The sequence below is a fragment of the Castor canadensis genome, chromosome 5, assembly GCF_047511655.1.
Source record: "Castor canadensis chromosome 5, mCasCan1.hap1v2, whole genome shotgun sequence".
Lineage (NCBI taxonomy): Eukaryota > Metazoa > Chordata > Mammalia > Rodentia > Castoridae > Castor > Castor canadensis.
The window spans coordinates 51,738,101-51,766,082 of NC_133390.1; the positions used below are offsets into that span (position 1 = coordinate 51,738,101).

A 27,982-nucleotide genomic window follows, 5' to 3' on the forward strand; every position below is an offset into this window, starting at 1 on the left:
ACTAGAAATTGATATGAGAAAAAGAGTGATTTTGGACTAGAGAGTCCTGAGCTCTGGAAAGGGAAAGTATTCAGGGGCTGGGATGTCATGAGGAAAGAAAATACAGAAGAGATCAATAGTACAGGCAGAGGAATCAACCTTGAGAACATAGTAGATTCTTTGATTTAGGAGAGAAGCAAAAATAATTGTGTTTCCCTCCTTATGTAATGGGAGGCAGTAGAGGTCCATCTCAGGTAGGGCAGTTAAGACGGCCTTACCATGCTACATAAGAAGGCTAAGCTGTAAGGATTGCTCAGCAAAGGTTTTCTGGTTCATATTGTAATTATATATACTTGTAAATGTAAATAAAAACCAGCTGACCAGCGAAGAAGTGACTAGAACAATAAAAGGAAGAATTTCTCATATAGTAAAACTTTAAGAATTACATTAAAACAACCATTTACAATGGTATCTACTGGCCACATGCAACAAAATCACCTTGGATAGTTGTTTAAAATGTGGATTCCACTACTTCACCCCAAATATGAGATTCTGAATATCGTGATGAAAATCTGAATTTTAAACTCTGCAGATGAACCTAATGTACATTTGCGGTTAAGAACAAGTGATAATGTATTCTATTATTTTCTGTAGTCCATTATCCCTATTAAAAGTGCAAATGTGTTGGTGAGATGCAGTTGAAAAAAAATCTCCCAATTCAAAACTCCACCAGAGTAGTAAGAAAACACTCTTATAATTGAATACAAATTAAACTCAGAGTGTGATACACATCACAGGTAATCACTTAGAGACTGCAAAGACAGAAATTATCCCCATTTTTATAGTCAAGCAGTTGTAACCCATTACATATATGTTTCAAGGCAAACAACAACTGGTCCTCAAGTAAAAGGACTTGACAGCACATTTGTCCTATCCCAACTTTACCTGGTAATTGGGGTGGCCATCTGTATTAGCTGATCAGCTTCATCCAGAGTAAAAATTATCTTCTCACATCCTCATGACAAGAGGTAGTTTTCAATTTGAAGCAAGCTTCACAAAAGGTTAGACTCCTGCCTTCTTACAGATTCCTGGTGATAGAAATGTTACTTCCCTTGATGTTTCAAAGTGATGACTTCCAAATCCTAGGTGAAGACATGCCCAGATCATAAAGTTTATTACAAAAGTCTTATCTAGTTTTCAAAAGGATTTATATACATTTCAAAGAGACAAGAAAGTATAATTTCAAGTTATTAAAAGCAAATTCTCTTAAGAAAAGAGAGGGAGGTGAAGTCTCTTATTTTCAACAGGGTGAAATTATTATTATTATTATTTTTAACTAAACAATGTATTCTTGGGTATTTTTTCCAGAGTTAGCAGTCAACAAAATAAATGCAAAAAAAGTTTACATGACAGGAGGAAGGAGAGGATAAGAAAGAGTAAGGAATGAACATGATCAAAGTACATTATATTCACGTATGGAAATATCACAAGGAATCTCCTTTGTACATTCAATATGCACTAGTGAAAAAGAGAAAAACGTTTGCATCATTTTCAGAGAAAATAAATAATGTAAAAACTAAGCTGGATGTTATTTTATGGTGACAAAAACATACACAATAAGAACACAACAGTCATAAACCTTTAGACACAGTATCAAATATTAATAAGATTCACACTGTTGAAACTGTGGGAAGAAACTGGTTGAAACAAAAGTGCAGTGGGAGAACTTAACCTTTGACATATCAAGTAGTAAAAAAAAGGAAAAGAATAATAGCACACAAATGCAAATCAAAAAAAGTAGAAAGGATGATTTCAGACAAAATCAATTTCAATGCAATAAAAAGCAATAAATTTGTAGGTATCATCTCATTAAAAATTAGATTAAGTGAAATTAGCCAGACTCAGAAGGCCAAAAGCAGTATGCTCTCTCTCAAATGTGGAATATAAACCTAACACAAATGCAGCAATATTATGAAACACTGGTCATACTAAGAGGAGGTCAAGCACAGGATGGGCAGGGAAACTCAGAACTTGAATGTGGTTGATGTACTCTCTATACAAAAATGAACACAGAAATCTTAAGCCAACTGAAACTACCATAAGAAAGGGACCAAGGTGGAATGAAGAAATAAGAAGAGATATACTAGTTGGGGTTATAAAATGTATATAAATGGAAATATCACAAGCAAACTACCTTTGTCTTAACCTAAAATGTCATGTTTTTCATTTTATTTGTTCTCTTTTTTCCTCTACAAAATTGGAGAACAAGAGAGTGGAACAAGTCTTGCCTAGGGGGAGGACTGGCACCACTGGGAGGGTAGGGAAAAGCAGAAGGAGAGTGGCTATGGTGCAAAAAAATGTGTACACATTTATGTAAAAGGAAAATGGTAACAGGGTGAAATTATTAAGCCTTTTATTTAAATTTGTATTTTCCTCACAAATGTTAGCATTTTTAGTAGTGCCTGCCTTAGGAAACAACTATCCAAGCTTTCTAAATAGGGATATATAAATGTGTGTGTGTGTGTGTATACACAATATGTACACATACATACACTTATATATATAAGTATATATATACACACACACTATATATATATATACACATACATATGTATACATACACATATCCATATACACACACACAGATACCTATACACACAGTGTTATTATTAAAATTTGCTTAAAAATCCCCTAACATCCAAGAGGCTTTAAGCTTTTATGGGTATTATTTCAGGTCTATTTTTTGCAGGTTGTTTTCAGGAAGAACAGTGAGCAAATAAAACCTAAAGGCTAATTGCTCATTGCCCTCTTGACTTTCATCTTTTTTTTTTCTGTATCAGGGTCATCCTTGGTGTCATCAGGAGCTCTGGAGTTGCTCAGATCCTAAGCAGTGAGACAGAATGAGAATGAGTTTGCAAAGAAGAGGGACTATCTAAATGCAAAGCAATGTTAATAATGATGAGAGTAATCATCTCACCCTATCTGACCTTTGCTGTTTCATGACATCAGAGCTATTTTCTTTAATTTCCATGGCATTTATTCTTGGGCCAGGAGAACCACCATGGTCTAATTCATTTACATTTAAAAAGATACCATCTAATTTTAAAAGTGGTTAACTCTTTGCTGCCCAAAGGGAGCAGACTGGTGCACCATTGAAATTGTCGTGTTCTTCCCATAGTAAACTGAATACACAGACAGCATTCAGATACCAAGGAGCTGTTTGGCCACATGAAACCTACAGATAAATGCACCTGGCCTTTGTGTTTGAGGGATACCTTCAGGAACTAACCCCTGTTTTTGGTGTTATGAGGTTTTTTTAGTGTATGAGAGTTAGGCTAAACCTACAGGTCTCTAAGGAAGTCTTTAGTAACAAAGCCAATGCCAAGGAGATAAGTGGGTTCTGGTGCCAGAAAGCTAATAGCCTGACACTGTCTTACGTTGAACTTAAGAGTTACAGGAAACTCAAAGTAAGTCAGTGGAATTACCTTGTGACACTAATAGGAAGGAAATAATATGTTGCACAAAGTGAGAACTAGGTCAGTACAACACAGAGTTTTCTCTTTTATTCCTCACAACAAACACACACCATCTTCTTTAAGCCTCACTTTACAGTCAGGAAACAGGATTAGAATTTGTTTAATATTGCAAAGATAGCAATCGGCAGAGATACTAAGCTAGACTCTTTTTATTCAATGCTGAGGCCTAAAAATGAACTTTGAATAGTAAGTTCAAAAGATGAAGATAAGAAAGGCAAGTTCCCCTGCCTTCCTACTTAGTAGCAGTGTCAGGTCTCCATGTTGTCAAGAGGATGCCTGCTTTCTGCTTTCTGCCTGTGACTATAATTACTGACCAGCTGAGGGAGAAGGACCAACATAGGCAATGACTACTGATGACATTCTGGTTATCTACAGAGATAAAGTACAGTGGAAAAGAGAGAAATTAGTTAGCAAGTTCCATAACTGAATAATCCAGGGTCTATAATTTAATAACAATTTTATATTGTTATATTAATTTTTCATTTTCTCTGTACAAGTAAAACCTATATGATTTCTGCCTGAAAAAAAAGTGAAAAAAACCTCTGGTTATATAGAATACATAGCAGCAAGTGTGATTATAAGTCTGCAAAGTTTGCTTTAGACTTCAAAGGATTTTCCATTGGCACTGGAAACAGCAGCTTGTATTTGCTAACAAGAAACAGATGTGGTAAAAAACTAAGGCGGCAAGAAACCTGTTCAATATAGAGAGGAAACTTGAATTCCTAATCCACTTTAAATTCTTCATCAGCTGTTGCTATTTTGCGTAGATGAAATATCAATACCCCTTAAGGATTTCTTGCTGTTTTAGTACCAAAACCTCATTCTTGTATAAAAACTTTGTGAAAGGAAGTAAAACTTTAAAAATGAGTTAAAACAACATAAACAGCATCTGTTCTCTAGACAATTTCTATAGTGAAAAATACCACCACTCTAATTTAACAAATAGGAAAAGAGATGGTATATAAATTACTCTTAAAATCAACTAAGATGTTATAAATTAGTATTAGAATATTTATTGGTGCATAGGAAGTAAGTTATTTTCAGGAGAAAATTTCTGTGAGAATCCAAAGCACTCTTCAGCACACAGAATATGTTATTTCGACCATATTGAATGGATTTTTGTTGATACTATCAGTTTTGTACCAATACTTCTTCAGTGCATACAAATCAGCCTGCGGGATGTAAATGCTATCATGCTCACCAGATCCTTGAGCATCTGAGGATACAAAGCCTTCAGCTACTCATTGTGGACCACCCATTTACCCCAAGTCTTCTCCAATTGTATTGAAGTATTTTGTTAGTGTTTCATCTTCAGTCTAATATACAGATTGACATCTAATATGTATACAATGAATGCTTTTTTGAACAGTTTGTTACCATGAAGTCTCATGTACTTTCGATCTTGAAAACAAATCGTACCAACAGCCTCTAACCTAGTAAAACACTGAAAGCACTGACTTTTTATGTCCAACCCTGTGGACCCCACTTTTTAAAAATGAAGACTGACCTTTTGAATTGCTTTTCATACAGATGCTTGCGTTTTCAGATCAATAGTGAACTAACACTTTGGGCCACAGCACCACAGTGCCATTACCAGCTTATAGTCAAATTTAGGGGTTTTACTATCCTTGGTATTAATACAAAGATACAAGTGTGCAAATTATTTAATGATCTTTGTCCTTATTATTCCAAAATGTAAATAGAAAATATTAAACCATCTGGTGCTACTGAAAGGAAACATAGGTCTCCAAGCTGAAAATTCGGTCTAGGTGAAGGAATCTTCAGTTTCATCTGATTGCTGCTAGATTTGAGCAAGTTGGCTGTGGAATTATTGAAAGAACAAAGTTAAATATTCTCATTAGATATATGTGATATGGTACAAATACATTGTCAGCAAGCATGTCCAAAGGAAAGTTGTAATTAGATTTTCTATGAATAGGACTTTACCCAGGAGTAAAGAAGTTATATAGTATCTTTATTCAGAGACATAGAATGGGATCCATACCCTCTTTAATTCCATTTATATGGTAACCATATTCTACGAACTCCAAATCATGATGCAGTTTTGTACACAATGAGATAGATGGTTGACTGAGTGACAATACTTTTAAAACCTACATAATTTTAGAAAATTTATGACAGACTAATCTATTCCCTATTTGATAGGTGAGTGGGATACAGAATGTTATGTTTACCAATTTGATTCAATATTAATATATTTTGAAAAATCTCATGAAGATCTTAGTGTGGTTAAAATATCAGAGAAAAACACTACCATTCTGGCAATATAACTGCATATAAACTCTGTAAATAGGTCTACCACTTAAACATACACGGTATCTTTAGATACAAAACTTTAAAAAGCATCCCCTAAAACATTTCTCTTTTTGTCACTAGCTTTTACTCATTAAGTCCTTTCATACTCAAGTATTGAATAGAGGAATACTGTGAATCAGGCCATCACAGACAGTAAAAGTCTCAAAAAACTTAGTTGTTGAAAGAAACTTTTTCAGTAACAGTGAAAAAGATTTCTATTTTTGGAAGAAATTGTTTTTTGACTATTTGAAGTATCTTTTTTTATTTTTTTCTCAAAGCTTTCCAAATGGTAAAGTTGAGCTGAATGGATGCCTTTAGTATCTATAACCAGGGGGAAAAATATGTTTCTCTGAAGGATAGTGAAAAGTCTTTAGAAAACTACGCTAGAAAAGATTTGAACAGATCTCTTTTCTAACACTGCAAAACAGCCTTTAATTTGCTATCACATCTTTAAGTGGGATCAGCTTGTAGCAAATTCAGTTCTATTGCAGGGGTTACATGTTTTCAGTTGTAAAGCAGAAAACAGAAGAGAGCTTTACATCTGGACACAACAATTGATTCCATTGGTTAAGGTAGTCAAAACACCAATTAATGCCTTCAGTCAGAGGCTACAAAGGTGAACTCTTTGGCTGGTTTAAGTTAAGGATGACATATTTGTTGATATGTATTTGCTTTGGTACATTTATAATATATCAAGTAATGCAATCATACTTGCTTACTAGGCATAAAACAAATTCTTAGTGAACTCATTATTAGTTGAAGATTTGATTTTACATTCAGGTAGACATTCTGTTACCATAAAGAAACTGTTTTATATGTAAAGGTTTTCTATGATCTTACCTGTGCCTGCCAAAGGGCCTCATTCCTTACCATTTTTTTTCCACTGTACTTTAAATCCTAATGAAAATTAAACTGGCTGTCAAGCAGCCTGAGCATATTTCATTATTCACATCAACCCTTGTGTTATAAATTTTACACTCCTTTACTTAGCCAAAAGTCAAGAATTTTGGAGGCAGGTGTTAGTAAAAGAACTTACTAAATTGGGAGAATGGTAAAAACAAAGATTTATTAGGATGCTGTGAAAGAAGAGATGGTGGGCAACTAGTCTTGGTTGAATAGCACAGGATTGAGCTTAGGTTTTATTCCTTGGTTTGGACTAGTTTTGATTTACTGTCTTCTTTTTTTTGGCCTTGTTGATTGGTTGTCTCTTCCTCAGATTCATGGTTTGCTTTTCCCATCCGTGGGAACATTTCACTTGCTTGACCCTCACCTCCTCATTCCATCTGACCCTTGGTATTTTGCTCCCAACTTGCCTCCTTAAAGTGGGGAGGGGCCTCCTCCATACTAAATCTTAATGACACTTCAAAATTAAGCTTAATGATAACTTTTCCAAGAAGACATCCCTAACTGGGGTAGTTTGGCTTTCTCTGCCACCTCATAGCTCTCTGCACCATCTTTCTGTCAAGGTGGGCCATTTTAGTGTGTCTGCATCCTCTAGTAGAGCAATATACTTGAGAACAGGACCTTTTGAATATCAATGTACTCCATTGCTAAAGTAATTAATATAGTTTATTAATGAAGTACTTACTGAAGTGTATCAGTGAATACAGTAGCTCTTCTGTCTTCTGGGACAGTCAGTTTATTAGTCACATACAAATTCATGTATGATTTTAAAGCCACATGACAGCCTAAATAAAGTGGGATACTTCAGATTTGGGATCAGGGAAACTTTTAGGGAAAAGAAATGAAATTTGAGACCTGAAGGATGAGAAGGGGTTACCCAGGCAGGAGGAGCATTTCAATCAGAAGAAAGTGCAGATAAAACTAAATTATGATTTTTAAAATGCTCACACTACTTTATTGAGAAATAATTTGTACACAATAAAATGCACCAATATTAAGGAGACAGCTTGAAATTTTAAATTTGTGCATATTCCCACTCAGATCAAAATGGAGAAGATTTTTATTTCCCTCCAAATTTTTCTTGTACTCCTAAAAAATATTTCACCACAGGAGTTAATCCCTATTTTGGAGTCTATCAGTCAATGTGATGCTTTTTTTCTTGGCAGTACTTGGGTTTGAACTCAGGTCCTTGAACTTGCTAGGTAGGTGTTCTACCACTTGAATCATGCCTGTAGTCCCATTTTTGGTTTTAGCTATTTTTTGGATGGGGTCTTGTGTTTTTTCCCAGGTCTGGCCTTGGACTATAATCCTCCTACCTATGCTTCCTGAGTAGCTGAAAGTACAGGCATGCATCACCATAATCTGGTCAGCATGATGCTTTTAAACAATTAAAAGACATTCAGTGTAATAAATGTATGAATAAAAATAACAAAAAGTGATAAAATGATAAAATGAGAATGTAGAGGTAGGCAGGTAGCACATCATGAAATAGTCTTGATAATCCAGCTCAATATATGTGCTTTGAATGAAATAAGTAAGTTTTGAAGAGCTAAGTAAGAAGTCGACATGATTAGATTAATGTACTAACATGAACATTAATTGAAGGTAGTTAAAAGTAGAAATAAAAAAAAAACTAGTTAGGAAGTTAATGCAATATCTATCCCTGGGGAAAGATAATGGTGGCATGGGCCAATTAATAGAATGTAGATAGGGAAAAAACAATGAATTTAAGATATATTTTGAAATTATAGATAATCAATAAACATTTTTAGTAAACTATATTTTTGTAAAGAGTATTATTTAAAAGTTGTTCCCTTTAAATAAGTGATGTTGCTGAATGCTATTCAGATTCGCCAAACATAAATGTCATTTATTGTTTTCCATGGTGGCAAATCATGTTTGTTAAAATTGTTTATTCATTTATTCATATGTGTATACATTGCTTGGGCCATCTCTCCCCTGCCCTCCACACCTTTCCTTTCCCCCATACCCCTCACTTCCAGGCAGAACCTGTTCTGCCCTCTTCTCCAGTTTTGTTGAAGAGAAAACATAAGAGATAATAAGAAAGACATAGCATTTTTGCTAGCTTGAGATAAAGATAGCTATACAGAGAGAGTCCTAGCATTGCTTCCATGCATATGTGTATTACAACCCAAATTGATTCATCTTTACCAGACCTCTTCACTACTTCCTGGTCACCTTCTCATAGTGGCCTCTGTCAGTTTAAGATTACTTTATTCGCTCCTCTACAGTGGGCACATCAAACACTTTGAAGTTTTGGGTTTTCTACCTTTCCTTCTTCCCTCCTGTATGTGTTCTCCCTTTAGTGTGTGACTCATGTCCAATAATATTACTGCATTTGTTTTAGGTCTAAAGTCCGCATATGAAGGAGAATATAAAATTTTTGGCCTTGTGAGCCTGGCTAACTTCGCTTAAGATGATGTTCTCCAGTTAATTGATTTGTTTATTCTTCCACCTAAAAAGATAATGCTTAGAATTTTCTGTATCCCTTGGTTTAGTATTTGCCCTTTGTCCATAAAAAAGCTTTTTCATCTTTATACGTAATTATAATGAGCTTAAATTATTATTAAACATAGAAATATCCTCTTTTAGGAGAGGACATAGTTCAATCCATAAAATTTGGAATTATCCAGCAGCCAAACTTTCTTTTTTTTTCACATCCTCAAAATATGATTGCTTTACTACCAAAAAACCAATGTACAGAATAAATATTCCAAGAAGTTATGTTAGTTAACACTTCTCTTAAATTAGGATTGAGTTATTTAAGCAAATTAGTTCTATGTTACACATCTTGAATGACATTTACATATGTTTTAGGTGAACATCTTCTCATTTGACAGAAATATATCTTATTTTATTCAGTTTTCCTTTTTTTGCACAATCAAGGTAATTTCTCCTTTAGCACAATCAGTTCTTGTTTGTCTCTACATTTTACAAATCTGATGCCCATTTCCTATTCTTCATTTAATTGATGACACAATGTTAAAAGTGGTGAAGTCACTGGTTTAGTTTCTTAGCACTGTTCTTACAAAGTTCCACCAAGCAGGTGATTTTAAATCACAGACACTTATTGTCTCAAGGGATGATTTAAAGCAGTGATGATTTAAAGCATAGTTCTGAAGACCAGTTCAAAATTAAGACAGGGTCATGTACTTTCTGAGAGTCTGGCAAGAATTCTTGTTTGTTCTTGGCTTCTGGTGGTGCCAGAACAATCTTGGGTGTGGATTGGCTTCTAGATGCATCACACAATCCTCTGTCATCACTGGGTGCTCTCCTTGTGTCTTCATCTTTTTACAGTGTATTCCTTTTATTAAGGACATTAGTTGTATTTGACTGGGGTCCCACTCAACTCCAGAATGACCTTATATCTTCACTTAACTAATTAAATTTGGAACAACCCTATCTCTAAATAAAGCCTGAAATTAGAGGGGTTAAGAAATCACCATATCTTCTTTTTGAAGAGGACACAATTCAATCCATAAAATCTAGCAGCCGAACTTTCCTTTTTTTTTAGCAGTCCTGGAAGTTGAATTCAGAGCCTAATGCCTGAAGAAGCTTTACCATTGAAGCCACTCCTTTACCCTTTTTGCATTGGTTATTTTTCTTCTTCTTTGTTCTTTTGACGGTACTGGGGTTTGTACTCAAAGCCTCACACTTGTTAGGCACGTGCTGTACCTGCATTGGTTATTTTTGAGATAGGTTCTCACTTTATGCCCTGGTTAGGGCACCACAGTCCTCTTATTTGTACTTCCCTGCATAGCTGGGATGACAAATGTATGCCACCACATCCAGCCATTAGCTGAGATGGGGTTTCACAAATTTTTCTCCTGAGCTGTCCTTGAACTACAATTTTCCTGATCTCTGCCTCCAGAGTAGCTTGAGCCACAATGCCAGTCCCAAACCTTTCTTTTTGTACACACATTTTCTTCATTATAGGTAGAAAAATAAATGAAGAGAAATATGAAAACGTTGTGTGTCTTCACTTCTACAGATCTAGGATAGCTCTTACTGTTGATAAATCATGGAGTCCAGGAGAACCATGCAAACTATGTTTTACATTTCCATGTTTAGTTCATTTCTTTTTTGAGGCATGCATAGTCTTTGGCAAAATTTTTTTAATCTATGCATTTTTGTTCATAATATCACTAATTTTCATTCTCTTTCTCTAATGTGATTTAATATAGGTTAAATAAAATGGAACTCTTCTGGATGCTTTGGTTACTATAACCTGGATGAGTTCCAAGTACCAAAGTGCTTAACAATTTGGTCCTGGGAAGATTTAACTGTTTCATCCTTACATTGGGAAAATGCATCATCTGTACTGAGTTTCACTCTAGCCAGGGGATCTGAATAATCCAGTTACTCTAGTTCTGAATTTGCTCAGGAACTTGATTTTTTTCCATTCAATTCTCCCATCATTCAACAACCCCTGACTGACATTTAATGCACATCCACTGAACAGCAGGCACAAGGAAATAGAGGTAGACTATGATCTCTATGCTCAATACCTCACTCCCAAATGACTAAATCAAAGACTATTCCTGGATAATTTTCTTGAAGTATTCTGGATTCTGATGTATTCAAGACTAGAAATGAGTTAGAATAAGGTGGGGGTAAATATATCAGAGAGTGTAAGTGTTATTTGTTTGTACTCTACTGTGCTTTTAATGACTTACATTTGTTCTTTATATACTTTTGTTTTAGCTGAAAGAGACATCAGTGTCTACTGTGGGGTACAGGCCATTACAATGAAGATTAATTTTTGCACAGTCCTTTTCTCGGGTTATTCTGAAACAGATCTGGCACTGAATGGAAGGCATGGGGATTCCCACTGCAGGGGTTTCATCAATAACAACACCTTTCCAGCAGTGGTCATTTTTATCATCAATCTCAGCACCTTGGAGGGCTGTGGAAACAACTTGGTGGTAAGATTAGTGTGAACTGTGTGCTACGTCTGGGGTCATAAATAAAAATCTCTCATATCATGAAATAATCAGAAGCCCAATCTATCTTTCAAGAAAAAATTACAATAAAACCAAAGTTCTTTCTTGTGCTAGTTTGAGGTTTGCACTCCCAAATACACAATTCTGTCTTCTAATAATGGTTGTGTTTATAGTAGCTTGGTAGTCTAGGGACCTGAGGGCCCACTAAGCTATTCTAAGCAACTTTTTTTGTGTGAGTGACATTGATAGACATTTCTCTACAGTTTATTAGCCATATTCTTTATGTTTTTTATGGAAGTATCTGACCATACAATATTTGCTTCCATGAGTTTGGCTGTGAACCCTCCCATTCAGAAAGATTTAAGATAAAGTGGGAACTTTGGAATCTTCTGTCATGTTTACTGAATGATCGACATCAGTACTTTATAAAAGAGGGCTGTTCATGTTTCTGGTGTGAAGTTCTTTGTGAGACTTCACTTTGTTTCTTTTTTTTTTTGGATTATGGTGGAGGTACTGGGGTTTGAACTCAGGACCTTGCACTTGCTTGGCAGGCTTTCTATCCCTTAAGCCATATCCTACCCCTATTTGCTTTAGTTATTCTCAGGTAGAGTCTTGTGTTTTTGCCTGGGGTTGGCCCACCCTGACATCCTGCCATCTGTGGCATCCCATGTAGCTTGGTTTAGGGATGCGCCCAAACATGCCCATCCTGTCTTGAAATGGGGGGTCTCACTAACTTTTGTCCAGGCTGGCAGCAAGCCAGAATCCACCCAACCTGGACCTCCCATGCTGGGAGTACAGTCATGGACCACAACACCCAGTTTCCCCTTGCTTTTCAAAATATTTAAAATACTCAGTCTTACCTACAAAATTTCAGTAGCATACTCTCGTCAGTCATTTGCAAAATCAAAACAGTGCTTTGAACATTTCCATTCTGAATGAGAAGTAACAGTCTGCACCATTCTTTTCTTTTATTATTATTATTAATTTATTGAACACCAAAAAAAGAATTGAAGAAGGAATTGGCTCTCCAGGGAATTAAAATTAATCGAAGTTAATATATTGTGATGTGCATTAATTACAATGAAATTCATTTAGTACCATTTTTCATTTTGCTTGTTAAAATATAATCTTACTGATAAATCCTAGCAGAAGAAGATTACATTACCACTTAGCTCAGTAAGAAAGAGAAATTGGCTTTTGTTCTTTCCAAATCATTGTTTAGGATTAGAAGAGAAGGCTTGGTTATTCCAAGGACATGGTTTCTAAGATTCTGTGGGGTCTACAAGTCAGGAAAGAGATTTATTCGAATCTGCTTCCTTATCTTTTCCCAAAGGGCAGTTAGAATATTGTGCCCATGACCGTTTTCAAGCCTGCAGGTTGTGTATTGCTGACTCTTTTTATTAAAAACATTTATTCATCTCTCTGAGTTGAGTGCAGAGAGGTTATGAAGTAGGCCTAAGGGAGAGAGAAACATGTTGATTACTGTGGGTCTTGTTTTTTTGGTGGAGGGAGAGGGCTTAGTGGGGTAGGGGTAGGGTGGGGGGGGAGCAGCATTTCCCCTCCTCCCACCATGCCTCACAACCTTTCTTTTAAGGACTTAAGTTACCTTGCATAGCTGGTGAGAAAACAATCCAGAGAAGGAAAAAGTGTTTCTCTTTGTGTGTGCATTTTTATTTTTTAAATAGTTCAGTAACTTCAAAATTTCTCTCTCTCTCTCTCTCTCTGTCTATCTTTCTCTCTCCCTCTCAGTATCTTTCTCTCTGTCTGTGTATTTTTCACATAATTGGTATCCTTAGCTAGCAAGTCAGGCAAACAGTGGAAGGAGGGGAAGGTTTGCTTATATTTCATGTCTTTGCCTTGGATGTCACCAGCTTTGGAGTCTTTGTGAAAAAAAAAATTAAGTAGACTACTAAATCACTGGATTAGAATAAAAGTGTTTTCCTTCATAGAATTCTCACCCCATTTGTAAGTTAGTGAGGTAATTGCCTCAGCTCTTCCCATGCATTGTTATGTTCATGCATGAAGTTTATTCTATTATTGAAAATTAAGTATGACAGCTCTCAGAAGCGTCTACTGAAAATAGTTATGGAATGCATATTATATTTGACAGGGTGAGAGAAGAATGTGTTTTGGTTTTATGAAGATGAAAAACATTATTATTCCGAAAGTGGTAGTTCTTCAATTATAGTAGAATTAGAGAATTCAATAAAAGCTAACCACTCTTGAGAAAATAGACAACATTTTCCCATAATTTCTGGGAGTTCATGTTCCCCTAAAACTCATGTATGAGCTGTTACACTAGAAGATAATGAGAATCTCCATGAATCACAGAGCAAGAGCCTAGGAAGACCAACCTTTAGAAAACTTACAGCTTTCATTTATTTGTTCAAAACTTATTTGTGAGGCACATGATGCTGAAGATACAAAAGTAGATAAAGCTGGATGGTCCCTGCCCAGAAAGTGCTCTGGGATGACTGGAAGGGGACTGCAGGGTGAGCAGGCTGCTCCTGTGTTGACCAGCTACTGTGATAGAGGCAAACACTGCTGTGGAGTCACATATTTTATCAGGAAGTTGAGATACTACAAAACAGTAAGATACAGCTGAGGAATCTGCACAAAGACCAGACCAACAAGGGCCTTGGGCCCTGAGATTAGTATCAAGAATACAAGCCTGGAAAGATGAAACTAATGTGGAAAACAGGGTCAGATTAACCGTGGCCTTTGAAACCATGCCAGAGAAGTTGGACTTTATCCATGAGAATTTTATATTAACTTGTATCCCTCTGGACATATAATCTTTTTCCTTTCTTATTTATGGAATATGAGCCAAGTGTCCTTGGTAAATACAAAATTTCATTTCTTCAAATGACATGTCTAATCACTTATAAATAGCATTATGTATAATTCCACAACTATTATACACACATTAGGTGTACATAGAAATTATCTGCTCTCATGTTTTATTTGCACATAAAATAACTAGATTTGTATGCATATGAGCACTTAATCATTGAATTTGATCTATTGTTCTGACAGGTATCCACAATTCCTGGTGTCAGTGCTTATGGAAATACAACTTCAGCACAAATAGGAAATATTTCAGGATATATTGATACTCCAGACCCACCAACCATCATTAGCTATCTACCTGGGCTTCTTTATAAATTCAGTTGTAGTTACCCATTGGAATACCTGGTTAATAATACCCAACTTGCTTCGTAAGTTTATGTTTTACTTTTGCTTTCTAATATTATCTTTATGTTTGAGTCATTTCTTATTTTTTGAGGAACTTAGAAAGATAGCAGAGTTTGTTGAGAATAGTTCAACTGAAACAATATAATGGCAGCCAGATTAAGTCTAATTTCTTCTATCCATATTTGTAACTCTATCTATAACTCTATCTCTATTTCTGTCTTCATCACTAGCTTTATAACTATCTCTGTCTTGAATTCTCCTTTCTCCCTTTGTCCGAGAACCATGGCTGCTTAAGCAGTTCTGAAGGCCTTGCAGTGTTTCCAGTGTGTAGAGAATTTTTTTGGTTACTACATTGCTGGGTCCTGTCTGTCCTGCTTTCTGTCATATGTCCTCACTGTTGTAATCAGCTGCTCCAGAATCTAGAGTTCCCATACCTGCTGCAAAGATGCCCTGGCACCTATAACTATCTAGGAAAGGTGACATGACCCAGAACCAAGGGCCTCTAGATCTAGACTGAGGTTAGGTACGAGGGAACATGAAGGCTACATTCTGTTTCAGTTTAAAATAAGTACCAATAACTGGTTTTAATAACATAGTGGTGATACATGCTTTGTTTTCAAAAGCAAAACTTTGATGTGGAAAATGAGAAAAGAAAGTCCTTGGTCAAAAGTATATGGATGTAGAAGGAAGCATGTCACTTTTCCTGTGCCTCCCCCTCCCATTCAACATTAAACACACTCCTCAGCTTTACTGTGTAGGAATTCATTCAATTATTCAAATAGTATTTATTAAACAGTAGGTATACTATTTAGTATGCTGTTCTAGCAGTGAACAAGTTCAAATAAAATCCCTGGTCTCATGAAACTTTTCTAATGGAACTGATAAAAGTGTATTTGCATCAGATTCAAATTCTTATGAAATGAGGTTTTTCTACAAAACTCTCACATATGTAATGTAAAATTAAAAAGATGATTTTATAAATAAAAAGATCATAGAGGACAGAATGCCTTTACTTGATTCCCCTTTCTTTTTGATTATTTATCTGTTTGGTGATCTAAACAGTTTACCCATCTCAGGCCTACTTAAAAATACGTCAGGATTATTCAAGAGTTTTATTGCCTGAAATCTAACATTCAAGTATAACTAAAACTTTTAATTTAAAATCTCATCAATGCTCTCCCTTTTCTAAATATGTTTTAGATCCTCAGCTGCCATTTCTGTGAGAGAGAACAATGGAACCTTTGTCAGCACTTTGAACCTGCTCCTTTATAATGTAAGTTGATGGCTGAAGATGTTATTTTCACTTTTGCTGTTGTGAAGGAGCCATTTATGTGAATAGCTTTTATATAAAAATCTACTGAAAGTCACAATAACCCTGCTGTACTTTGGTAACATTTATCCATCTTTGCTTCCATTTTCATATATCTTAATCATAAAGTATAGAAGAAGCTTCATAGGTGATTGAAATTTTATATCCTAAGTATGATTCTGTAATAGTTACTGCAAGTGCCTATCTACATTTATTTGTATTTATTTGAGTACGAGTGTGTGTTTATAGCAATAGTCAGGGTCAAGATTTTGGAAATCATATTTTTGTGATACAAAGATATGGAAAGTCCAAATGGTACTTCTCTTGGAAGCATCCTTGGTGACGAATGTGTTAGTATTTTCAATATGGGTTTTGGCTGATGACACTTGTGTCATATCTGAAATAATTTGGATTGATGATATAGAATTGTCTTAACTTTTGTCATGTAAATATTGACTGTGGCAGCAAACTGTGAAAAAATACATGGTGTTTCTATTTATAAGTCTAACATTAATCCCCCAAATGATATTTTCATGTTGATTAAAAATTTTTATTCATACATTTTAAATGCCTGATTTAAATATCAATTTTTCAATCTATCAACAAACATTTTTGTAAATTATGAATCTGATTTTTGCATTATTATTCATGTCATCATGGCCCTGAGTTGTAATTCATGCAACTGATTTAAAAGTCAGTGCTTTATACTTTGAATATAATGAGCTATAAATATTGTAACAGGACATTTTCCAAAGGCATTAAAAAAATCATGTTTATAAGTTTGTAGTCTGATACCATGCAGTTCTAAACAACAAATTAAAGTGTGTTGCAATGAAGGTTGCTTTTCTGTTATTTCTGAACTGTCTTCTGCAAAGAGAAGTTGCCAGTTGAGTTGGTTCTATGACACTCTGCAAATATGTGCCAATATTTGTTCTCAATATGGCCAGATATTTATTCTTGTTGTGAACAACCTTTACATAAATAACTTTGAATTGGAAGGTTTCTATCTGTTGATTTGAAGGTATAAGCCATCTGAAAAGGAATTGAGGTGACTGGTTTGGATACAGAATTATTTTATTATAATTGAGACAAAGATGAGAATTCCTGATCTTAAAGAAGTAGAAAAATCTATCCACATGCAACTTAATTATACACTTATTTTCTGTGAAATCAGATGATTGGCTCAGTGGCACAGCAGAAAATCGGAATGTAGACCTGCAGTTTGAGGATAATTTTATTTCTAAAGCGTGCTTTAGAAATAGTGTCATAACCCTGCTGCTTGCATGATATAACCATTCAGAATTGCTGTAGTTTTTATTTGTGTGTGGTACTGGTTCAACTCAGGACCTTGCACTTGCTAGGAATATGCTCTACACTCGAGCCATGCCCACAGCCCTTTTTGTTTTAGTTATTTTTTTCAGGCAAGTTCTCACATTTTCACTCCCCTTAGCCACAATCCTCCTACTTATGCCTCCTATGTAGCTGGGATGATAGCCATGCATTCCTGTGCCCAGCATTTTTGTTGAGATGGGGCCTCACAAACTTTTTGCCTGAGTTGGCCACAAACTGTGATCCTCCTGATTTCAGCCTTCCATCAGTTTAGTTTTGGAGGGGTGGCTCAGGTGGTAGGAGCAGCTGCCTCACAAGTAAGAACCCCTGAGTTCAAACCCCAGTACTGAAAAAAAATGAATTTTTTAAATTCTTTACTAACCAGGTATTTAATAAAATACAATCACTTCCCACAAACTAGTTTTAAATATTCTTAAAATTAGAATATTTTTTTCTTTAAAGAAATTTTAGGTTTATAGAAAAATTGGTTTTAAAAAATCTACTTTTACCTTTACCCCTGCACATAATTTCCTCTATTACTTATGCCTTGCAACGATGTTTGTTAACAGTAGTGATACATTATCATCAACTAAACATGGCAGTATACAATTAGTTCACTCTTCTTTTTGCATATTCTAAGATTTGGACAATTATGTAAGGACACAGATCCATCATTGCTGTATCATACAGAAGAGTTTCACTGTTGCAGATTAGATTCTAAAATGGCACCATAATAGTATTGTGCCAGGTTGCAAGACTTTAAAATTTAGGAACTCATAGTAGTATAAAATTTGCTGTACTTTCACCAATTGATCCCAAACCATAGTTATTTATTTTTTTGGAGCATTGATATTTAACTACCAAAATGGAATTTTGTCATATTTAAAATTAAATATCATTTCACAACTATTAGAAGCTATGTATTCCTATTTTACTTGCAGAGATTTTGAATTTTAACTCTTAGGAATGATGAAAAGTTATATTACATACCTACAATTGCACTCTTATTCTAGTTTGTTGCTTAAGGAGGAAATCTTGCAGCCAATTTGAATGTAGCACAGTTTTTTTTTTTCTATGTATATCAGGACATAGCCAATAGAGTCAAGAAAATTACATTTGTGAAAAACAGTATTTTTTATTGTCAATTATATTTCCATATATGAAGGTTATTTTGACCTGAACTGTAGCCTTATTTTATGTAATGTGAGAATGAGTTTTTTTCCTCCGTGGAATTGGAAAGTGAGGGTGCTTTGTGTATTTGAATTGTATCTAAATGTTAGAATATTCTCAGGGGATAAAGGAGCAGCAAATCTGAAATGGTGTTCTGGTGAGTGTGAACGATTTTTAAAAATTGGAGAAAAACTCAACAGAATATTATCTATTAGAACCAATTTCAGGACGAAAACTTGACTCGTGATGAAAGCCATGTGTCATTTGCAGATGACTTAGCAGTGTACTGCCTGGAAAGAACACAAGCATTCCTTGTAGTTATCTTTTATTTTTTTGTACTTCATTTTGAACTTAGGCCTTGACATAAGCAGGCACTCTACCACTTGAGCCATGTCCCCTGCTCTGGAACAATCGTGATGCAAACATAAGATAAAGAAGTAATAGAATTAGTGAATTGTAGTTTACTTGGAGATATTGGAAGAAGGAATCAGGAAGATTATTAAATATTGCCTATCATATTTGGGGAGATATTATAATTTATCACAGAAATATAGAAAATAATTAGAAATACAGAAAGTAATACAGATGAGTAACAATTTCCAAGCACAGTATATAATAGCTTATTTATCTGGCTTTATTTGGAAATGAAATGTTCCACAGGAATGCAGGTTTTTACAAAGTAAAACATCCAAGATCTTACTGTTCTAAGTTTAGCAGTTCAAAACATGTTGATTTCTTTGTAGCTTTTTAAGCAGAGTACACTCCATATTTTGCCTTTGCTTAGTGACTTTAAGATTTCATAATGAACATAAAATACATTCTTTTTCAGCAAAACAATATCTTTAGAACTGTTAAATTTTGAGGAAAACAATTGTTCCGTAATTTAAATGATATGACTTCTTAAATTTTGAGGGTGTTCTTGTGTTCTATAATTTTTCTTTTTCTTCATTATCAAATTATAGATGTCACTTCCTGTAGATCTGGGAATAATACAAATAAATTCCCTAAAATGTTCTAAAATAAGGATAAAGAGGTTAATACGAAATTCTGAGACAACCTTCTATAGCTAACCAGCCAGGGATTTGGTGCAGCACTTCTATGACATGCATTTTACCAATTTAGAAAATGTGAATTGGCAAAATGCCAATTGGTCTCTGTTTTGGCTTTCAAATTAAATTTTGGTGTTTCAAATCACCAGATAAATGATTTGGGATAAAAGAAAGGTACCAAAAATTTAAGACCTAACATTCAGCTTAAATTAAAGCTGATATAATTTAAATAAATTGAATATTAATCACTAATAAACTTAAATAAATGGAATCCTAATTTAAATAAACTGAACATTCACCATTGAATATTAAGCAGGGTTAGGGGCATGGCTCAAGTGGTAGAACTGCTTAGCAAGCACGGATCAAACTGCAGTATTGCAAAAGAGAAAAAAAAATTAAGCACACTGAATATTAATTTCACTGTAGTGAACACTAACCACTAACCAACATATATGATTAAACTATAGGAACAAAAAGATTTATACATGGTGATTAGCTTATTGTAGGAATATGGTTTAAGAGAAGTTCTGCCAAGAGTCAAGATTAAATAAACCCTTTTTGGAGTTGATTCTATAGAATTATGTTGCATTGCTTGCTTTTTTGACCTTACAATGGTATTCCAAATGTTAAATATGCTATTGCTGGAAAAGTAATGGTAGATTAATTGTTTATTGTTTCATCATTAGGATTCAACCTACAGTCAGCAGTTAATTATCCCAAGTACAGGATTACCTTTGAAAACCAAAGTATTTGCAGCTGTACAAGCTACTAATCTGGATGGCAGGTATTTTCAAACTCTTATCTTTTGTTGGCTAACACACTTAAGCTTTCTGAGTCATAAAGTTAGCTCATTCATTTTTAAATTCAATTTGAAAAATATTGTTTTGCCATTCCATTTAGTCTTGCTAACAAAAAGATAACAAATTATGAAGTTTAAGGGATGACACTCATTTTATGTCATTAATTAGGAAGTAAAAAGTCTTCCCATAAAGGAGGTGGGATAGTAAAATAAAGAGGCCATGGGGAGATCAGGGTTGCTGGAATGTTCTATTTCTTCATAATTAACTAAATGTAGTCATTTTGTGAGCAAATTTGATTTGTACTTTTCCATACACATATTACTTCTTATTTAAAAAAAAAAACCAAAAGAATGACAACCATAAGAATCTTGAACAAAATCATATAAACATCCTCCAAAAATATTTTTGCAATGATTAAAAGCAAATGTGCTCCATAATATTTAGAAAATTCAGAATGATCAAATCTGAAAGTGATCCCAGCCCTTCAAAAGCTAAGGCAGGAGGATCAGAAGTTCAAGGCCAGCTAGATCCTGTCTTTAAAACTAAAACAAAAACAAAACCTAAAAGGGAACTCAAAAACTGAAGATCTAATTCTTCCCTATAAAAACATTATCATTATTTAAACTTCTCATCCTGAGATTGGTAGATTTAAGACATTTAGTTCTTCTTTACCTTCTGTCTTCCTCTCCACCATGTATTAGACTCCGTGCAACTCTTTAAAAGTATCTTACTAAATGTAGGATTTTCCTTTCATGTATTATTGGCATTCTTCCCATGGATTATATTTTTTGTAACATCAAGAGTTGAAATGAAGCAATGCGTAGATCTAGGCCAAATCTGGTCAGGTTGGGGAAAGCTGTATGTTTATCTCATAGCTTTCTTCTATTAATGAGTGTCTATCATGAACTCCACTCCCACATCCACTGACTCCATCACATAATTTAGGCACCAAACTCCTTTTCTGTATTTGTTATTATAATATTTTCTGTCCTGTGTTAGAGATACCAGCTTCTGAAAACAAAAAATCATTGTTCAGAGTGAAGCATGTAAGCATCTATGTATCTGTGTAGTTGCTTTTGGGTTTTGTTACTTCAGACTTTGATCATTTGCTCGCCTTGTCCATATTTTTGTGTGTGTAGCATTAACCTTTCCCTCACTTGACATGGGAATAACATTTTAAAATATCATGAATTCAGAAGAAAAGTTTAATAAACGCAAAGCTTCTGTACATAACAAGTAATAGAAAATGATATTACGTAGGATAAGAAGTTTGTCACTACTTACTTTCTTTGGAATGATAATAAACACCCAAAAGAGAATTTTGACCCTAGATTATGTTTGCCTTTCTGTGTAGATGGAATGTCTTAATGGATTATTGCTACACAACTCCATCAGGGAACCCAAATGATGATGTACGATATGATCTCTTCCTTAGGTAGGTATCTAAGTTTTGTATTGATACCAAAGATGTAGTTTTTGTAACTGAAATTGAAGATCTAGATCAGATAAACACACTGTAAGGTATTCTTGTAGTTCTGAATTTTAAAATTTATAGGTTAAAGTTTTAGTCCTTATAAAGCTAAAAATATAAAAGATGAGAACAGTTTTCAACACAAAATGTAATGAGTCTATTGTTGAATGAGAATTATAATTGAATTAGGCCCACCAAAGACATTTTATTCATGCTTAGAAGATGTGGGAATATTTCACCACCTTATGAAAAGCATGGTTAAGATATCATTGGCAATAAAAGAAAGGCAATTGGGGGACATTATTTATCTGCAACTAGATCATCTCATCTTATGTCAAAAAGAGAGTAAAATTAAAGTAATGGTCTGGATAATTTAGGCCCCAAAATGCTTTTGTTCATTTATCAGTATTTAATATGAAAGCATAATGTAGCCTATACTCTTTTTTCATCAGAGCCAATAACTTCACTCCTCAATGGACAATGATAGAGTGAGTGTAATCAACATTTGGGGAAAGGGGACATTGATCATAAAACCATTCAATCATTCCAGTTCCCTTTCAGCATTTTTATCTGACAGCAGAACAGACTTGAGTATTAAACAATGTCTTCTAATAGTGCTTATAAAATGCAGTTGTTGCAGATCATTGCAGCCTATTGACACATGATGGGAGTGATATAATGGGAAACCAAAAGAATGTGTTTTATTGGTTAATTGAGTTAAGATGATGTTCAGGGGGTATGGTCAAACTGACACTCTCACATATGCTGTTGCTGGGTGTTTATCTGAGTAAGATTTTTGGGAGAAAATACCAGTGTATATCAAAAGCCTTAAGAGATTTCATATTGTTTGATTCTATTTTTAAAAGTTAAGAAGTATATTTTACAAAATTTATGATGATCCAATCATCAGTGTTATTAAAGTGGTAAAACATGGAAGCAAGCTATATATTCAGCAATAAAAAAAAATGACTAGGTGAGTGATGGGATACCAGTAAATTGAGAGTTCACACTGGTACCACAATCATGTAGTTATTTATTAAACGGAAAAAATATTTGGTTCTATTTTACTTCTCCCTAGTTGTCTTCTTGGTACTTCTTTCCCTGGAAACATGTAATCCTTTAAAATTTAAATGTATTAAAATACAATGTGAAAAGAATCAGCATGTACAATGAGACTCATTTTTATGATAAAATAAGATTGTAAGGGAAAATCAGCAGAAGGTTCACAGTGTTTATTTATAATACATAGTAAGATGATATATCATTTTGTTTTCACATTTCTTTTGTTTTCCAAAATGTTTATAATGATCACATATTGATAATTTGGAATATGATCATCAGATTTCAAGAATGAATATGGTGTCACTTTAGTTCTGAATCTTTTCAGTTTTCTTATTAGAAACTTTAGAGGGTAAAATAAGGGGACCTATTGATTGCAGATTACAGAAGGTGCTCTGAGGAACAAGCACTTGGAAAAAGAGGGCTCCTCTCTGGGTGGGAACTGCTAGGAGCTGGGCTGAGGTTAACCAGCTTCCAGGGCTGGGGGATACAGAGATATGGAGAATGAAGGCATAGAGAGTTCCTGGAGCTTCCAAAGTGGAAGGTCTCCTAAAAATGGCAGGAAGCTCTCCCTTGTAAAGGCCAAGGAATCACCTGGTAAGGTAGGGGCTCTAACCTTGGAGGCAAGGCTGGTCAATGAACCCGAGGAACATAGGACTGAATATCTCAATTATCTTAAATTTCACACAGGCAGAGAAAATACAGCTACACAGGTGCTATACAGCTAGACCCTCTGCCTTACTAGAAAGAGATGGGAGCTTTGTGTTGAAGAAACCCCAGAGGAAGGTTATTACCATTCTACCTTCCCTTAGGAAACTCCTAAGGGAAATAACAGGATGAGAAAAATCTAATAGTTCGGATAGAAATGTTAAAAAACACAGGCATTTCTTAGAGTGCTCCAATTTGCTACAAGAAAATGTTGAAAATGGCAGAAAAAAATTAAAAATGAACTAAACTGAACAGAAAAATGTGTTATCATGGAATGGAAAATGTTGTAAATAACATTCTGTTATTAATTTTTAAATAATTAAAAGTTATCACAGTTATGATAGAATTACAAGAAGTCAGGTAAGTAAAAATAGGACAGTAAAAAATGAAACTGGAAATTTAAAAAGGGAACTGGAAGAATTTAAGACAAATAGAAAAAGTAAATTCATTATAGAAACTAAGACATGAGTAGAAAGCAGTCAAGGGAGTATACAGCTAGAAGCAGAGTATAAGAAAAGAAAGACTTTTATGAGAACAGCAAAGAAAAAGAAACATATAAAAGAAAAGATCAAAGGGAAACCAGTAGGAAAAATAGAAATAAAAGGTATGTAAAGGAATTCAGTCAAGCATAATATGTACAATTAGAGTTCTCCAAGAAGCCACAATAATAGAACATATATTTTAAAAAACAATTTGTGAATATTTATCTAAATTATAAGAAAATTTACATTGTCAGTGAAAAATATACCCCAGATAAAAAAGAAGCTTTCCTACAGTGGAAAAGACTGTCAACAGTACAGCAAAAATGGGAGACTTATCTGTCAGAGAAGTTAATGCTGGTGACCAATAACTAAATAAGGACACAGAAGATCTAAGTGACGTAACTAATAATCTAGATATTGAGAGGTGGCAATTTATAACAATATAAGAAAACAGTAAATCTCACCACTTGGAACTTTAAAAACTCATAAATAATACATCAAAATAGAAATTTAAACCAATATTTTGCAATGCATCATGAAGAAGTAGACTACTGAAAAATTAGTTAAGCAGAATCATAAGTTATATAATCAACCAAAGAAGGGATAATAAATGCATACAAAATACAAAAAGATAGTAAGAAATCAACATGGAATTGCAGAGAGTGTGGCCCCTTCAGATATCATCATTAGTTAAGATCTCCAAAATTATATAGAAAGACTGTGATATTATGCAAAAGAGACATGTGGACAAAAGGTATGGAGTAGTAAGTTAAGAAACAGATCTCAAAATAAAGAATGGAGTGTCTGATGGAGTGTCATAACACAAGTCAGTGGGGATTTTTTCAAAACATCTCTGGACAATGCTTAACCATAAGCGAAAAAATAGTATTGGATCTATGCTTTACTCATTGCAACATACTAAACTCAAAGTAGATAATTAATTTAAATGTAAAAAGTACAGCTTGGAGAGTGGTAGAATAAGACATGCAAAACACCTTTAAAATTGGAATGAAGTCAATCACAAACAACTTTGAGAACAAGATCTGCTACTCCTAATTCATGAAAAAGTTGTAAGAATCAGAAGAGAAAGGCCAATACTACAATAGAATTTGCACAAAGGACATAAACAGTTTTCAAGTAATGAAACACACATGGCCCTAATGTATATAGATAAACTCCTTCACACTAAAAAAAATGTAGATTAAAATTATACGAGGGACTTTCATTTTACTGTCATATAGGAAATAATCCAAGATTTAATCCATACAGTTTGTTAATGAAGCCTTTAGGAAATAAGGATTGTTTTCATGAATTGCTGGGGGAGCCTGAAGTATGTATAGAGGGCTTTTTACAATATTTACAAGTAACATTTTGAACATGTTTAAAATGATATGTAAGGATATCTTTTATTGTTTTTCTTTTAAATATCACGTGATTAAAAATAATCAAAGTGTTCATAAATAAGGACGTGATTACATTTTAGCACATGTGCATACTGGATTATTAGATAACTGTGTGAAAGAATGAGGGTACTTCTTAAATATTGGGTTTTAAAGAATCCTAAGGTACACTGCTAAATTTAAAAAATCTATTATGTATTTAAGGGGGGAACAATAAGAACATATTCTTCTGTTTCTATTATTGTATACCCTGGTAAAATGCAAAAATAAATAAGACTACCTCATTTACAAATTTATCTCATGCAGTTTGAGCCAAGTGTGTTCAATAATAATAATAAATATAAAAATGAAAATCAATTTCCAAAACAAAAATTTAAATTCCTTCATGCATCTCATGCAGCTCAGTTGATGCAAAAGCTCTCAGTCAGTCCTAAGTAATTGTCAGTTGTGTTTAAATCATTATGTGATTCCTGAGTGTTTCCAAGCCCTCAGTTGTGTGAAAATATGCCTCCTGAACAACAAATGGTGCCCCTGCAGCAAGATAAAAGTATGATAATCCTCCCAAGCCATAAAAAGGCATATACTGTGCTTAATCTGTGTGAAAAAGTAAAAATTTAAAATTTCTAGAAAGGCTGTATGTCTTTATTGAAAGTTGGGTGGTATGATGGGAAAAATGAGTCAAATATCCGCAGTAGTCATGATAAGAGAAAAATATAAAGTCTAGTTTTGGGTGAGTAGTTTTAATATGTACAGTGGTAATTTTTGTGATAGTAATGTAGCCTACTCCATGTGTTTTCAGTTTAAGGATGTTGAGACCTTCTGTACATACAGCATAGGTAAATTTGAGTAACTTTAGAGTACCGAGCTCTATGCATCCTGAACAGTCATGGTTTTTCCTTGACAGTGGCATATGGGAGCAATATTCCTTTGGATACCAAAGGTCTACGGTAGTCACTTCTGCAAGGTTTTTAATGTGGATGGGGAATGGTGTGGACAAGGGCAAAGAGGGGAGGAAGACTTTTCACAATGCATATTTTATGTTGTTTGGATTTTTAATCCTATGAAATTTCTTCTTAAAATTAAAAGTAATATTGTGATCAGAATCTGATCTTTTTAAAATTTATGATCCAGATTACTGTTGTCATAGCTACCGAAATAGCTAACTTTCTTATTAAATATCTGTAACATGGCATGGTTCTGTTAACTGGTAATGTAATTGGGGTACCCTTAATACTGTAGAAATTAATTTCCAAATCATCCATTGCTGACCTGTTTTCACATTCCCTAAAATATAGCTGTGACAAAGATCCTCAGACCACCGTTATTGAAAATGGCAGAAGCCAGCGGGGCCGGTTTTCATTTGAAGTGTTCCGTTTTGTGAAACACAAGAATCAGAAAATGTCCACCGTCTTCTTGCACTGTGTTACCAAGCTCTGCAAAGCTGATGACTGCCCCTTCCTCATGCCAGTACGTTTTAAAGCAAGTTTTCTTTTAAATTGGTGAACTGAGCTAAACAGAGATTTTCAAATATCAGGGTCTAATTTCTATGCAGAAAGTCATAGATCAAAGAGTTTGAAGTAAGATTTATTCACTCATCCAGTAAAAGATCCATTAAATGTCTACTTTTGCCAAGCTGGAGTACAGAAATGATGCACTCATGAACTCTGAATTCAATTGACTTATCTTTTAAGATCATGAGATAGTCATAGAACAAAACAGGACAAAAATCTTATGGTGCACATAGACAAATATGTGGATATAGTAAGAGGCAATACTCACCATTGTGAGAAAGATAGAGACATTGGGAGGATTTGTGGAGAAAATGAATCCCAGCTGTGACACTGAAGATAGATGAACCCTAATGGGGTAAAATCAAAAGTGCAAGAGACATTAGATACAAAAGGATGGTTGGAATAGAGGATAATGGGGAAACCTAGGGACTGGTCCAGATTCCTGAGCCATATGGTCCAGGAACCTTTTGGATTAAAAATTAAATGCTCTGAAAGGTGTGTTTCAAATTGTATGCAGCCACTATCAAAATACAGGTCCAATTAGTAATGAATCTTTAAAAAAAAATTCTATTCTGATGCCCCCAGGGTTACATTAATATCAATCTCGAAAAAATGCAGGTAATTAAAAAAATTTGAAGTAGCTTTAATATGTTTGTATTTATACTCAGTTCATACATAAATAGGAAGCTATTTCTACACAATCATTGATCTCTTTGGTCTTAACTAGCTATGTGAAGTGGAGATAAATGCAGAATCCACATTACCTTGGGTTTGTGCTGACCAGCGTTTTAGGGAAGAATT

At 34.4% G+C, this 27,982-nt stretch overlaps 1 protein-coding gene across 1 annotated transcript in view; it reads left to right on the plus strand.

The window, feature by feature from the left end:
* The window catches only part of Zpld1 (zona pellucida like domain containing 1), a 67,041-nt gene that overhangs the window by 29,445 nt on the left and 9,614 nt on the right, over window positions 1-27,982 (plus strand). Inside the window, exons 3-8 of the mRNA XM_020154933.2 lie at window positions 11,460-11,680; window positions 14,735-14,916; window positions 16,094-16,166; window positions 20,437-20,534; window positions 21,905-21,985; window positions 26,966-27,137. Coding sequence (XP_020010522.1) covers window positions 11,460-11,680; window positions 14,735-14,916; window positions 16,094-16,166; window positions 20,437-20,534; window positions 21,905-21,985; window positions 26,966-27,137 — 827 coding nt within the window. The remainder of the gene's footprint in view (window positions 1-11,459; window positions 11,681-14,734; window positions 14,917-16,093; window positions 16,167-20,436; window positions 20,535-21,904; window positions 21,986-26,965; window positions 27,138-27,982) is intronic.